Genomic DNA, 15,519 nt, shown 5'->3' with positions numbered 1-15,519 from the left:
AGTTTATCTTTGTGACTGAACTTTCCACCAATCTTTTGGCACTGTCAAAGCTTTTTATACATTATTTAAGAAGAAAGGAAAACAAATAAAAGAAACTGTTATGTATTGGTACTGGAATGTTCTTGGGTGTGCTACCAGAGTTTTTGCTGCGCTTGAGGCTCCAGAACAATAGCCACCTGGACTCTGGGAGGTGGCCAATCAAGAGTCAATGGGCTCGTACTTATACCCATAATTAAGAGTCGTTGAGTTTTGGGTGGGTCCATTTTAGGCTTGCCAATCTCCATGTCCCAGTGGGGGTTCCCCTGCTTTTGCAGGTGCCTTCCTGCCCCCAACCAGCTGGCCAGCGAGGGGAAGCGCCGCCCCAACAGCCCCCATGTACTTTCAAACCTCAAAGGCTTAAGAAGACCATGGGAACAGCTTTTTTCCTTGAAAAAATATGAAATCAAATTTCTGTGATTTCAGCGGCAGATCAGTATCTATCAGGGCAAGTACAGTTGCTACTGTTTAATTTAAACCTGATAGGACACTTTAGAATGAGTTTCATAAATGCAGGAATCCCTCCATCAAAGTTAGTATTTTTCCCTTTGTAAAAAGCTGCCCTGTCTAGCTTCAGATACAACTCATGATTGTATGGTGTTAATCGGATTTCAGAATATTTCAGAGAAGAACTGCATGTGTCTCACAATTCAAAAATATATTTTTTTTTCAGAAATAAACATTCATTGACTTCTATGTTGCATAATTAATGCCTTTGCCTAATTGTATTATCCCCTCTTAATCATGCATCACTGGTAACATCAAATAAATAGTTTATGCTTCTAAATCAATTTAGCATCTCCTTTTTGCTAGCTGATCCCCTTCACTAGATACAGCAATTCTGAATTGTATACTTTCCAACAAATAATAAAGCTTATATACTTTTAAAACATCAAATTGTCACTAACTTTAGCCTCTAGGTTTCTCACATGGGAGCAGAAATGGCTTGTGTGGGTCCTAGGAAAAGCTAGGCCACATTAATACTTTTGTTACGGGCTCAAGAAAGTATATGAGAGACAGCTCAGTGTTCCCCCTTGTAAATGGAAGCTAAATTTGATCCTATTGTAAGGATTACTGGCTATAGAAAGCTATTTTTCTTAACCTGCGTTCTGTTAGTGGGCTTATGTGGAACCAAACTGGGCTGTGGAGAAGGTGGATGTGGTGCCTGCACTGTTATGATCTCCAAATTTGACTGTTTCCAAAAGAAGATCATGTATCCTTTGAAATGTGTTGAGATGGAACAACAGCCCTATTGTAAAGGAAGAGCAGATATATAAATGCAGAAATGTTAGTGTTTAAAATCTGTTCTTCCTGGGGTTGCCAATCTTCAGATGGGGCCAGGACATCTTATGGAATTACTATAACTCATCTGCAGACTCCAGAGATCTGTTCCCCAGGAGAAAATAGAAGCTTTGGGGGCTGGACTCTATGGCAATACGCCTGCTAAGATCTCTCCCTCTCCAAACTCTGCTCCGCCCCCCAAGATCTACCTCCAAATCTCTAGAAATTTACAAATGAAGTTGGCAACTCTAGTTCCTACCCAAACTTCAGCTGCATTCCAAATTACAGTAAGATCTGTGGGTAGAATATTTTCCCACCAATGTAAACAGCATTCACTCCAAGTATATGGCACAACCAGGGCTTTTTTTTTTTTGAGCCAGAATGCACCAGAACACCATTCTGGCTGGCCTGGGCAGTGTTCCTGCTGCCTTAGCCCGCGTTCTGGCTCAGCTTCTCAGATGGCTGGCAGGGCTCAGGGGGCCGAGCAGTGTTTGTTGGGATTCCGGAGGCCTACCCACAGGGGGGCTTCTGAATGTCATGCACGCCGGCAGGACTCTGGGGGCCCAGCTGCGCCAGCGTGGAGGCCTCCCAACGTCGCACGTGCTGGCAGGACTCCACGGGACTTCCTGAGAGTCAGCAGTTTTACAGGTGATTCCGCTTTCTATTCTCTTTCTTTTCCATCTGTTTTCTTCCTTTTCCGCCTCCTTTCTTTCACTTCTTCCCTCCCTTTTCCTTCCTTCCTATTTCATTTCTCTTTCTTTCTTTTTTCTGTTTCCAATTCTCCCCCTCTTTGTTTTCTTTTCCCCTATTTGCTTTATTTTCCTTCCTTTCTTCCTTCTTTCCAACTCTCTCCCCCCTTTCATTCATTGATTTTTCTTTCTGTCAGTCTTTCTTTTTCTCTGTCTATTTGCTTTATTTTCCAGTCCCCCATTCTTTCTTTCTTTCTGTCAGTTTTTCTGTCAATATTTCTTTTTTCCTTTTTGTCTTATTTCCCACTCCCCCCCCCCCCCTCTTTCTTTCTTTCTGCACTACACCATGCTGGCTCTTGTGATTGAGTAGTGTGTTGGAATTTGTTTATATATATCTATATATAGATATCTATATATATATAGATATATATAGATATATAGACTTTTTCCAGTGCTAGAATATGTTTTTTGAGGTGTGGTGACCAGAATTGTACACAGTACTTTTTATAGCACTTTTTGTGATGTCAGAGGTGTGGCCTGGTATGCAAATGACGGTGATGTCAGAGGTGTGACCTTGCATACTATTGAGTTCCCACTGGGCTTTTTCTACAAAAAAAGCCCTGAGCACAACTATGAACTGATGATAACCTTTTGTGTGGTGCATGGCTATCACTGGTAACAGGATGTTGTTCTGTGCAAACGTTTGCTTTCACAGAAAGCATGATCCTATGGCAATATTTTGAAGTTACTATGCCTTCTATTATTTTCCTCTTGCAAATCCTGCTCTGCTACTATCTTAATTTCTTAGCATTAGCTAAAGTACCTCATTTAAAAATGTTATTATAACCCACTGCACTTTTCTTGGCATTATTTGTTTAGTTAGATTTATAGCATTTTTTAAACATGGCACACTTTAAAATATATTAACTTCAGTAACACCCAAATGATTGGCACTGAATATTTTGAGTGTTTGCTATGGTCGCCAGCCTCCAGGTAGGGCCTGGAGATCTTCCCCTGATTTCCAGCTGGCAGAGATTAGCTCCCCTGGAGAAAATTGTGAAATGACACGCTCACTCTGTGTAGAAAAAAAAAAAAAATTCCTACACGGAGTGAGAGTGTCATTTCACAGTTTCGTTACCTCTGTGGTCCCATTCTCCACTGACCCCTGAAGAAAATGGCTGCTTTGAAGGGTGCACTCTATGACATTATACCATGCTGAGGCCCCTCCCCTCCCCAAACCCCAGCCTCTCTCAGATTCACCCCCAAAGTCTCCAGGTATTTTCCAACACAGATTGACAATTCTATGTATCAGTCAACCTTTTATCACTTTCTCCTATTTTTCTTTTAGCAAGAGTTTAAATTTTAGAAATGTTAAAACTGCTCAGAGATTGTTAATTTAAAAAAAACTTTTACAAGTTTATTTTTAGAATTCTGTCTATAGTTATTCACAATGATTTTTGTTTGCATTTTTTCACTTAGAAGAATAGCTAGGCAATTTTTCCATTGGCTGAGGACCATAGGATTGATTTTTTTAAAAATTAATCACTCATATTTTATTACAATGTTCACATGAACGTTATTTCTGAGCAATGCTATGTGAACAGTTTCAAGAACAAGATTAAGGAGATTTCATTGGCGTTTTTTGGAAGTCCCAGCATAAGATTATACAAAGTGAAAAATATCCTTGACTGATGGATCAAGACACTATTCTGCCAATGCTTGCTTATTCCCTATATGTGCCCTCCACCATGTAGCAGTAACAACTGTTGAAGGCATTGGAAGTACAAAGACAAGGCTGCACCCAGTACAGGTAAGCTATAGCATTGTAACTACCTTTTAATGAAGCACCTTCCCCCTGGTATTATCTTTCTGTTTATCCATGGTGTGTTATATTGCTGATTCTTATTGATCCATTTTTGGCAATAATGGCTTGGCTCATTGGATGTTTTGGAATAAATGCTGTTATTCTACAAATGGATCTAGCTTGGCCCCACACTTCTATTGTCCTAGGGAGCCATGGTATATCCATTGGAGATACAGAGCAGTGCCAGTTGATATACTGTATCCCTTGGTGAGCTGCCTGAGGAAAGATTAACTCTGAAAGTGGATGAAAGCAGTGGTCCAATTGCAGCCACACCTGTTTGGGAATTGCAGTTACGCCTGGTTGGGAATTATTAGACTTCAGGAAGTCCTACAAACAAAGAAAAAACATTGCACTTTGTAAAATAGACTGTAAAATATTTCTAAATTGATATGTGAAAAATACTGTGGTAATATTTAGTTTTCAATATATGTATTAGTTAAAACCCTCATGGAGTGTTCAAAGTCATATACCTTACTCATACCCATGAGCTCTCTCGTTTGAGGTATTCTACAAATGTCAAACAGCTTGTTGAATGAGAGAAGACAAGCAGAGTTCATCACGGTTAAGTTGTGGGATTGATTCTATTGAATATTTTAATAAGAACATAAGGCCGCGGTCAGATGCACCATTTAATCCATCAGCAAGGCGCTCCTTTTTTTCTCTGTCCTTATTTGAAACTTTGTTGCCTGATCAGACATCCCAATCGTAATCCACCTTGCTGAGTGCCTGTCCTGTCACTGACCAATCAGACGGCCTGGCCTTTGTACAAGCACATAAACAATGCTGCTGACCGGCTTGCCCTTATAGGGACTATTTTCTAGAAGTATGGACTAAATAATGATTGTATTACTCATGAGATTCACTCTATTAAAAAACGTTTAAAAGAAACATTTGCAGTAGCTTGGAACGCATCTCTTGTGGTGCTTAAGGCATCTGCAAACCCCCGCCACTTTTTGCTGATTATGTGGTTATGTGTGTATCACTAAGACTTTAAAAAATGGCACCAATCTAGGATGTAAATTGTAATGACTCGCTAACACTGGTGTGATCAGACAAGGAAAATCTGTTTGTGGCCCATTGTCAAGCATTTAGGACCAGAATTTCTCCACTATCAAAAAAGTCCAACAGTAAGTTGTGGAATGATGGGTTACCCACAACTCACCAACTGCTCCCAGATGTTGCACTTTAAATCCGAAGGGCTGGACATGCACTTTAAATCCAAAGGGCATCTGCTGCTGTGTTGGATAAAAATGGACATCTGATCGTGGCTTAAGAGCAGCAAATTAGCATCCTGTTTCTAACAGTGACCAGTCAGATGCCATTGGGAAGTCCACAAACATGGCCCACAGACAAAAGCCCTCCCTGCTGACTGCTCCACAGCATCAGATAATCTGCTCCTAAGCCCACCAGAGGCCCTATTTGACTGTCATGTCTAGTAGTCAGTGCTCTGCTTCAAAAACCTGCCTAATCTCTTTTTAAAGACATCTAAACTATTGCCAGGCTTGCTCAATTGCACAGGAGCTACAAAGCAAAGCCTCTATTTTCTCCATTGGCTGAAGCTCCTCCCTTGGGGAGGAAGGGGGGCAGCAGCTCACAACTTTAATGCCAATAGCTACAAGTTTAGTGCCAGTAGCTCACAAAGTAGAATTTTTGCTCACAAGACTCCATGGCTTAGAGGGAAATCTTCTCGCTATCCCTGGGCCAAAAGAAGCCTGCCTTAAATCTACTAGGGACAGGGCCTTCTCTGTTATGGCCCCTACATCGTGGAACCAGCTGCCAGAGGAGGTGAGGGCCCTGCGGGACCTTATTCAGTTCCGTAGGGCCTGTAAGACAACCCTCTTCCAGCTAGCTTACACCTAACTGATATGGGAAACTAATGTAGCTTTACCAGATTCTTGCTATACATACTGTTATAAGGTTTGATGTTTTTAAGGTTTTAAATGTTTTGAATGTTTTAACTGCTTATATATTTAAATGCTAACTTAATTTTATGTCTTATTATCTGTTGTGAGCCGCCCTGAGCCACCTTTGTGGGAAGGGCGGGATATAAATAAATAAATAAACATTAGTCACAAGGAAGCTTGATTTGAATTGGAGTCATGGTGTAGTGGGAATGGGTTCAATTCGTCCTCTATGAGCTGCTTTCCTGACTTCAGATAAACTGTTATGGGCCCAAGTGGGGGAAAGATGTTGACTCCCTATATGGGTGTCTATATTCTTCCAACAGATTGAATAGTAACTCTGGGGGACTGCTTGAGGTTGAGAAAACAGCAAATGCCATCTCAGTCAGGAATCACCAGGTCTGCAGATTGCCAAGAGGGAAAAATGCACTGGATCTTTGGGATGGATTTTCAGTTGTCTCATCTGGATTCATTCTTAGATGCGCCTATGATTTATTTGTACTTTGTCATGTGCGCTTCTGTTACATGGAAATTCATTGTCTCTGCTTATTCTATTGGGAAAGATTGTCCAATGGAACAAACAGTATGGGAATGCTACTTCACTTAGAATTCCTAATCAGGTGAAGAAAAATTTTCTTTCTCTCTTTCTCAGGAAAGAATAGCAAAAAGTCATGGATCCCAGTGTGGCTTCTGCACACCAGGCATTGTCATGTCCATGTACACACTCCTTCGCAATCAATCTGAGCCCAAAATGGATGAGATTGAGGATGCTTTCCAAGGTACAGATTTTTTATAATTTATTCACTTGCACCTTTTCTGGCCAGTTTTCCAACCCAATTTGGTTTATTGTTGGACAGTTACTTTCTGTGGTTATTCCTACATTAAAATCCTCACAAATATATGTGATATATGAAAAGCTGAACTGTGCAGTTCAAAACCATCAGATAAGCATTCTTACCAAGTTCATCATGACCAACATTTGCTCCAAGTGTATCCTATATATTGTATAGGATATCAAGTGACCTTTGATTTACTTAAAGAGGTGATGGGGATTTACACCCAATTTTCTTTCTGAGCAGGAAACTCCTACAAAGGGAAAATGGCTTACTCTGTGATAGAGAAGGAATGTCTTGTCATAGTATGGGCAATAAACAAATTACAACCATATTTGATTGGAACAAAATTTTTCATCCAAACTGACCATGATCCTCTAGCTTTTTTGTATAAAATAAAGGGCAACAATGCTGAAATTTTGAGATGGGTATCAAGCTTATAAGACTCTCAGTTTGAAATTTCTCATATTAAAGGGAAAGAGAATGAGATAGCTCATGCTTTGAGTCATAACATTGAGTGAATTTATAGCCAGCCCTCTGAAGATAGCAGCCTGAGGGCATGGTGATATAACTAAGGCTTATCTGGGTTTGGTCCAGTAAACTCACTCAAGAATTATAATAAATAAAAAATTATTTACAGGGACAAAGACAGTTAAAAAAAGAAGGGTTGAGTACACAGTTCAGTAAGATAAAATGCAAGAAAACAACAGCCCTGACTAGCTAACTACTCACAACAAACCTGTTCAAAATTCATAGTTCCAGTCTGGAGTGCAGGTCTAGCAGAGTTTCCGGCAGCATGGAGGACAAGTGGAGCTTGGTGAGCTAACTGGCTTTCTGCCTAGTCTTATGAGAAAACTGGCCTCAGCCTGTAAACCTCTTCAGCCATTCATGAGGCTGTCTCTACGAAATCTTCCCAAAATACAGGCAACTCAAATCTGTAGCAACAGGGGGCACTGCCCTTCAACTTCCAGGTGGGCCCCCCTGACTTCCAGGGGGTCCCCTGAGGCACAGCCTGTCTCCTTCTCCTCTTCCTCCTCCTCCTTCTTCTTCCATGGCTGATCTGGTGAAGCAACAGCAGCTGAAGCTTGCCCTACCCCAGAAAGCTTCTGAGAAGCAGCAAGCCCCACGTAGATGGGAAAGGGTGCCCCCAACTTAGCCCCTCGACTTTTCAAATCCTGGCAACAGCCCTGAGACAACTGACAATTCTACTTGATGTTTCTCAGCTGCAGCTAATTAGCTGATCAGGCTGAGCTAAGCAGCAACTGGCTTTTAGTAGTGATAGAACCAGTGAACATGGAGATTAACATACACCCAGCAGAGCGATTCTTTTCAAGCTGAATACTCCTTGATACACGCCCTTCAAAAGACTAGAATTTAAGACCCTTGTCAAAAGGATAGGATGCAAAATACTGAAAATTGCAAACTTTTCTAACTTTAGATAAGCAGCAACATGGGGGAGGGGGATCTTTTTACATACATTTCAAACAGACTCTCTTGACACCTGGAATTTGATTATAGCTCTCTCAACCATGACAGGACACTATTCAGCAAACAAAATTATGTGGTACAATGGGATTACCATGTATGGTGCAAAAGAGGTGTGGCAAAACAGGTCTCTTTTACTGAGAACTCATTGACTGGCCTTGAGTAGACTTTGGTCTCAACTTTAGTTCCTCATCCCATGAATAAAACAGCAATTATACATCCCTTTGTAGCATGTAAGTGTCACATTAAGTAATTCTTATAATAGTTATTTGGGATTTGACGCATGTGGTCAAGGAAATCAGATGAAATTATTAAGACTGTGATATTTACAAAAAGTTCTTAATTTTACTTTGCATTGTAGTTGTTAAAAGGGAAAAAAAAGACTTCCTGTATTTTTCATCTCACTTTTTGTGTGTGTGTGTGTGTGTGTGTGTGTGTGAGAGAGAGAGAGAGAGAGAGAGAGACAGACAGACAGACAGACAATGGCACAGAAATTCTTGGTGACAGAGTTTGAATTAGGAGCAAACTAGAGATACAGGATTTCCAGGGCTTTTTTTCTGGGGGAATATTGGAGAATGGAGTTCCAGAACCTTTTCATGAAAACAAAATTCTAAAAAAAACATTTAAAGCTTCAGGAAGCGCACCCAAATGTTTCTCCTTAAGTTCCCTCTTGGGAGTCCAGCACCTCTTTTTCGGGGCGGGGGGGGGGAAGCCCTGGTGATTTCACTAGGTTTACACCTTTTCTATTTTTTTGCACTGAGTTTTTCATGTTAAAAACACCTGTATCCCCCCTCCCCTGCTGTTTGCCTGTAAAAATGTGTATTTTAAGTGATAACTTCTGCATCTGTTGTGTATAAATGTTATAAAAATGTTAGGGAAGTATCATCAGCAAAACACAAAAGCATCAACAACAATGACAAAAATGAGGAGAACCAAAATGGATGGCAATAACAATATAAAAAAGTGTTCATTCACTGTCTCCCAAATGATTAAAAAACCCCCCTGAGATATAACTAGATTAGTAGTCTGAGCTAGCAGTCTGGTTGAAGCAGCAGCCTCTCCCTGGGTGCTTAACTCTTAAACAGTTTTGGCCTATTTTTTCCTGATCTTCTCGGTGAAATATAAAGATGTGTCCATCATGACCCAGCTGAATATATGTGCTTTTAAAAACAAAGAACAGACCTTTGCTAATCTCATTCCAGTTAGTTTAGAAAAGCAGAAGGAAACTGACCTCACATAAAGCCCTTTAACATATAATGAAAATTCAGGAAAAACAGCCACTGAAATACGTTCTATGATTTGCGGGAATGTTTAGTCCCCACAAAACATCTGAAAAGTACAAAACTCATAAAGCAAAATGAACTGTAGAACATGTAGAAACAACTGATTTATGGTAACCCCATAGGGTTGCCAAGTGCAATTCAAGAAATATCTGGGAACTTTGGGGGTGAAGCCAGGAGACGTTGGGAGTGAAGCCAGGAGCAAGGTTGTGACAAGCATAATTTAAGTCCAAAGTGAGTTCTGGCCATCACATTTAAAGGGTCCGCACACCTTTTTAAATGCCTTCTCTCCATTGGAAATAATGAAGGATGTGGCACCTTATTTGGAGCTCACAGAATTGGACTCCCTGGTCCAATCTTTTTGAAACTTGGAGGGTGTTTTGAGGAGAGGCACCAAATGCTATGCTGTAAATTTTGTGCCTCTATTTTAAAAAACAGCCCCCCCCCCCAAGTCCCACATACCTATGGATTGATGCTCCATTATACCCTATGGGAATTGGTCTCCATAGGGAATAATGGAGTGCCTAGCAGACATTTCCTTTCCCCCAACTTTCTGATGACCCTGAAGCAGGGGGAGGCTTCTGAACGAGGGGATCCCCTGCCTCTACCTGGGGATTGGCAACCCTACAACCCCAGCAAGGGCCTTTGAAAGCAAATGAGAAGAAGAAGTGGTTTGCTATCATGTAGAAAAACAAGAAATAAGTTTGGAAGGGATCAATGGAGGAGAATCTCTTGATGACAGATGCCATTCTGTTAATTGGGAGTGGGGGAGTTTGTGGTGCTTTTTTGAATTCCCCATCTGACTACAAGTATTTGGTATTGTTCATAGTATCAGTTTTCCCCCCTATTATTTAACTCACTGAAGTTTGCAACTTGATTTGGCAACACAGGAAATCTCTGCCGCTGTACAGGATACAGGCCCATTCTGGAAGGGTACAGAACATTTGCAAAGGTGAGTGGCTAAAAAAATAATGTTTTTTTTAAAGTTTCTGACGCTTTTAGAGAGGATTTTTGCCCATAACTGATGGCTTATACACTTAAAGTGTGTTCACACTATACTAAATAATGTGTTTTACATCCGGATTCTTGCTGTTCTTACACCTAATGTACCGTTAGAATGCTGATAGAGCATATATTTTGGAAATTCTTTCCCATCTATAGTTCTCTTCCTCAACAATCATAAACCAATGTGCGTCTCTGCTACAGAAGTATTACATTTTACAATATATCTTTCCTGCATTGTGCAGGGGGTTGGACTAGATGACCCTGGGGGTCCCTTCCAACTTTATGATTCTATGATCATTCCTTCTAAAAGCAAAATTCATGGTCTAGTAGTGCCCATCAGGAATACAACAGATCAGAGCCACTCTGGGATGGATATTTATGGATACTTTAAGCACAGCCCCCTTCATACATACACCAAATATGCTGGATGAAAACAGCAGTCAGATGCTGGTCAAAATCTGGGTAATCTTGAGCCAGTTGCTATCCCTGAGCTACCTTATGGAGTTTTTGAAGCTTAATAAGGAGGAGCAGAGAAACATGAACCATCCTGAATTCGTTGGGTCTGTATAAAATAGGATAGAGAACTGAGATTTAATTTTAGTCCCTATTCTAAATCTCTGTGTTTAACAGTTAGTCTATGGACTAGGGGGCCATTGCACCTGGAAAACTGAGGGCTGCAAGGGCTGCTGGCTGACACTGTGAGGCACACCTGAGGAGCCTGAGAGGGTACCCCATCATGAGAAGGTGACAGCCAGAGAATGGATGACAAGGGTGGCTGCCAGTGGGGTGGGTTTGGCTAATATGCACTTGGAGGGGAGAGGCTGGCTGTTGGCTGCAGCTGCCCTAAGAGGAGAGGTTGGGCTGTTGAGTCTCTTGGATTTGTGCTAGGGTCAGTTGGGCAAAGGTTGGGGCAAGGCCACTTGTTGGAGAGGGTCTTAAAAACCATGGTTCAGCATACACTGTGTGGGCTAGTGGATGAGAGTTAGGAGATCACATTGTAAACAGGAGCCAGATGAAGATAAACTAGCTCCAGAGAAAAGGAGCTTCTGCAGCCTCATTAAAAGAAATGTCTTGGAGAACACTCAACCTCTGTGTGGCTGCCTGATGGGAGTGACAGGAATGGAACCCTTTGCCAAGCTTAATAAGGGCACCCATGCTCCATGTTCCCAAGGAGGGAGTTGACTCAATGACATAGTCTCTCTGGAAAAATCTGCATTTTTTGGAGAAAGTTTCATTTGAAATCTTTCTTTCTGTCTAGGATTGGAAATGCTGTGGGGGAAAAGTTAACGGTCTAGGTTGCTGCATGGTTGGAAAGGAAAACAATGCGGTAAGTTGGATAAATATGTTATCCTCTAAAGTCTAGGTTGGATAGAAAGGTTTCCCGCCCCCTGCTAATAGTGGAATCTTCCTCTGATTCAAGGAGTCTACTGTTGGTGCAAAGAGCCTCCCTCCAGAGGAAGATGCATGTTCTGCTGGATTAAGGCTCCTTGCGCTGGAGAAATGTTTGTTGCCCTGGAGGAAGGCAATGGCCTGAACCACTGCTAGAATTAGGGTTGCCAGGTCCAATTCAAGAAATATCTGGGGAATTTGGAGGTGGAGCCAGGAGGCATTGGGGTGGAGCCAGGAGCAAGGATGTGACAATCATAATTGAACTCTAAAGGGAGTTCTGGCCATCACATTTAAAGGGGCTGCACACCTTTTAAAACACCTTCCTTCCATAGGAAATAACGAAGGATAGGGACACCTTTGGGGGGGGGCTCATAGAATTGGAACCACTGGTCCAATCTTTTTGAAACTTGGGGGGTATTTTGGGGAGAGGCACTGGATGCTATACTGAAACTTTGGAACCTCTATTTAAAACAACAGCCCTTCAATAGCCCCAGATACCCGCAGATCAATTCTCCATTATTTCCTATGGGAATAAGTATCCATAGGGAATAGAGTTCCCAGCAGACATTTCCCTCCCCTCCCCTCCCCTCCCCTCCCCCTGCTTTCTGATGACCCTGAAGTGGGGGAAGGGCCTCCAAACCGGGGGATCCCCTGCCCCCACCCGGGGATTGGAACCCTAGGTAGAATGGAAGCTTTCCCCACAAATATTTCCCAGAGGAGAGAATTAATTCAGTTTAAAAATCTCATTCTGAGACATTTAGAGCAGGGGTGTCAAACATGTGGCCTGGGGGCTGAATCAGGCCACTGGAGGACTCCTATCAGGCCCCTGAGCAACTGACTCTTGTCTGCTTCCTTCTCCCTCTTACTTCCTTCTGCATCTCAGCTTGTTTTGTGAGGCTTGCCCAATCACACACAAGCAAAACCTCTTATTTTCTCCACTGGTCAAGGCTCCTCTGCCTCTTGGTCCTCTGGGGAGGGAAAGAGCCAGAGTTTCCTTTGTTCAGTTCCCTGGATCCCATGAAAGAAATACAAAGAAAGCACCTTTCAGACTAACAAGTGCTAATCTTTTAAGCATGTTTTATTTTAAGGTTGTTGTTTTTTTAAAAAAAAATCTTCAATTGTGTTTGTGTCCTTTAAAAAGTTTATATCTCTGCTACCTAATCTTAAACAGGTACACCCATGGCCCAGCCCATACAGCCTGGCCCGACAAGGTCTCATTTATATCAGATCTGGCCCTCATAGCAATTGAGTTTGACACCCCTGATTTAGAGCACGTCAGCACTGTGAACCTTCTACTAGTTTAAGCATAATAACTTCACAAAGAGAATAATAGAATCATAGAGTTGGAAGGGACCTCCAGGGTCATCTAGTCCAACCCCCTGCACAATGCAGGAAACTCACAAATACTTCCCCCTAAATTCAAAGGATCTTCATTACTGTCAGGTGGCCATTAGCCTCTGTTTAAAAACCTCCAAGGAAGGAGAGCCCACCACCTCCTGAGGAAGCCTGTTCCACTGAGGAACCACTCTAATGGTCAGAAAGTTCTTCCTAATGTTGAGCCAGAAACTCTTTTGATTTAATAACAACCCATTGGTTCTGGTCCTACTTTCTGGGGCCACAGAAAACAATTCCACACCATCCTGAGGAAAAGTAGGAATTAAATTAAATTTGTCTGTAGCCTCCTCACAGCCACTGTTCTCAGGGTTTTCCTGGATTAAGAAAATGACTGTTAAATCAGTATAAATATGTAGTTAAGGTTCTTGTGAAGCCTGTGCTAGTTCTCCGAAAGTAGCACTGGGGTCTCTGCAGAAATATAGATATAATAACTACAGCGTTGGCCTAGAAATGGAACATCCTGAGTTCAAATCCTCACTTAATCATAAAACTCACAGGGTGACCTTGAGCTAATTACTCACTTTCAGCCTAACCTATATTACAAATTGTGAAGAGGAAAATGCAGGAGGTAAAAATTATGTATATCATGATGAGGGCCTTCAAGTAAGGAAGGTGTAAACAAATGGCAAGTCATCTCAGCAATTGGGGCTGACAACCTCCATATGGGACCTGAAGATTTCCCCAAATTATAACTTATATTCAGATGACAGATCAGTTTTCCTGGAGAAGATGGATGTTTGGATAATGGATTATGTGGCATTAAACCATGCTGAGGTTCATCCCCATCCTAAAGTTAATTCTCCCCAAGTTCCACCTTCAAATCTCCAGGAATTTCCCAACCTAGAACAGGCAACCATATCCACCAACCCGCACACACACACACACACCCCAGGTAAGTATTTTGCCAGTTGCCAATCTAGGAGTGGTGACTAAACTGTTCACGAATATCATGGGATCATCAACAGAAAAAGAAAGATCCCGCCATATTAAAGTGTATAGCACCACAAAATGCTTTAAATGTATTTTATTGGTTTTAAATTGTTCTATATAATTGATTGTTAGCCGCCCTGAGTCCGCTTGCAGAGAGGGCGGGATATAAATTTAATGTAATAATAATAATAACTAACCCCCCCATCAAAAATCTCCAGGGTTTCCTGGAAAGAAGGAACAAACATTGAACCCATTATCTAGTATGGATATGACCAGAAGTGACTACACATATGACCTTGCAAATTTTATGCAGAAGAAAGATGTTTTAGTGACTTCTGTTAATATTAAGAAATATTGGATAATGGGTTTGGATCAGTGATCCCTCTAAGCTGAGTTAGAGTGAGCTAGCTCACAGATTTTTAGCCTCCAGCTCACACATTTTTGTCTTAGCTCGGGAAGGATGACCCCAGAGCACAATAATTTATGCAGTAGCTCACAACTTTAATACCAGTAGCTCACAAAGTAGAATTTTTGCTCACAGGACTCCATGGCTTAGAGGGAACACTGGTTTGGATCCAAGGAAAAGTTACTTTAGACCAGGGATGGCCAAACCTGCTTAATGTAAGAGCCACAGAGAATAAATGTCTGCTATTTGAGAGCCACAAGACATGAATGTCAGATGTTTGAGAGCTGCGAGTCTGGCAGGCAGGCAAACAAATGGGAGAGGTAGAAAGAAAGCAACTTTAACTTTAAATGTACTCTCCAAGCCACCAGCTGGCTTGGCTTGAAGAAATAATTTAAAGAGAGAAATGTCTTCTCCAAGCTGGTCAACAATGTGGTGGGGGCCTCAAGAGCTACACAATATGTGTGAAAGAGCCACATGTGGCACCCACGCCACAGTTTGGCCACTCCTGCTTTAGACCTTTTAAAAATGAGACATGGCTTTTAAAAATAAGTATTTAAAAATTTCTAGAAACTACTAGCCATTTCAAAACTCCTCTTGGAAAGCATGGGAGCATAAAATGGGAACAGGGTATAAAATGGAGGTGAGAAAGAGCCTGCAAAACTGGGATATCCTCTGCTGGGAGCTGGGGATTGGCAAGCCTAGGAAAGGAAAGGCCCCCTGTTGTTTCCAACTCTGGGGTGACGTTGCTTTCAAAATGTTTTCATGGCAGACTTTTTAAGGGATGGTTTGCCATTGCCTTCCCCAGTCATCTACACTTTCCCCCCAGCAAGCTGGGTACTCATTTTACCAACCTTGGAATTATTTATTTATTTATTTATTTATTTATTTATTTATTTATTTCAATTTATATCCTGCCCTCTCCGCAAGTGGACTCAGGGCGGCTTACAACATCATAAAATACAATCAATCCAATAAAACATATAAAACCATAATTTACTTATATCAATTTTAAAACCATTCTATAG

General features: G+C 41.5%; 1 protein-coding gene across 1 annotated transcript in view; it reads left to right on the top strand.

Annotated features, from left to right (window-relative positions):
• XDH (xanthine dehydrogenase) overlaps positions 1–15,519 on the top strand; it is a 113,240-nt gene that overhangs the window by 17,968 nt on the left and 79,753 nt on the right. Inside the window, exons 3-7 of the mRNA XM_060245676.1 lie at positions 1,153–1,249; positions 3,708–3,816; positions 6,424–6,550; positions 10,260–10,321; positions 11,633–11,701. Of these exons, the coding sequence (XP_060101659.1) occupies positions 1,153–1,249; positions 3,708–3,816; positions 6,424–6,550; positions 10,260–10,321; positions 11,633–11,701 (464 nt within the window). The remainder of the gene's footprint in view (positions 1–1,152; positions 1,250–3,707; positions 3,817–6,423; positions 6,551–10,259; positions 10,322–11,632; positions 11,702–15,519) is intronic.

Source organism: Heteronotia binoei, chromosome 1 (assembly GCF_032191835.1).
Source record: "Heteronotia binoei isolate CCM8104 ecotype False Entrance Well chromosome 1, APGP_CSIRO_Hbin_v1, whole genome shotgun sequence".
Classification (NCBI taxonomy): domain Eukaryota; kingdom Metazoa; phylum Chordata; class Lepidosauria; order Squamata; family Gekkonidae; genus Heteronotia; species Heteronotia binoei.
This window is presented reverse-complemented; position numbering and strand designations above follow the sequence as displayed.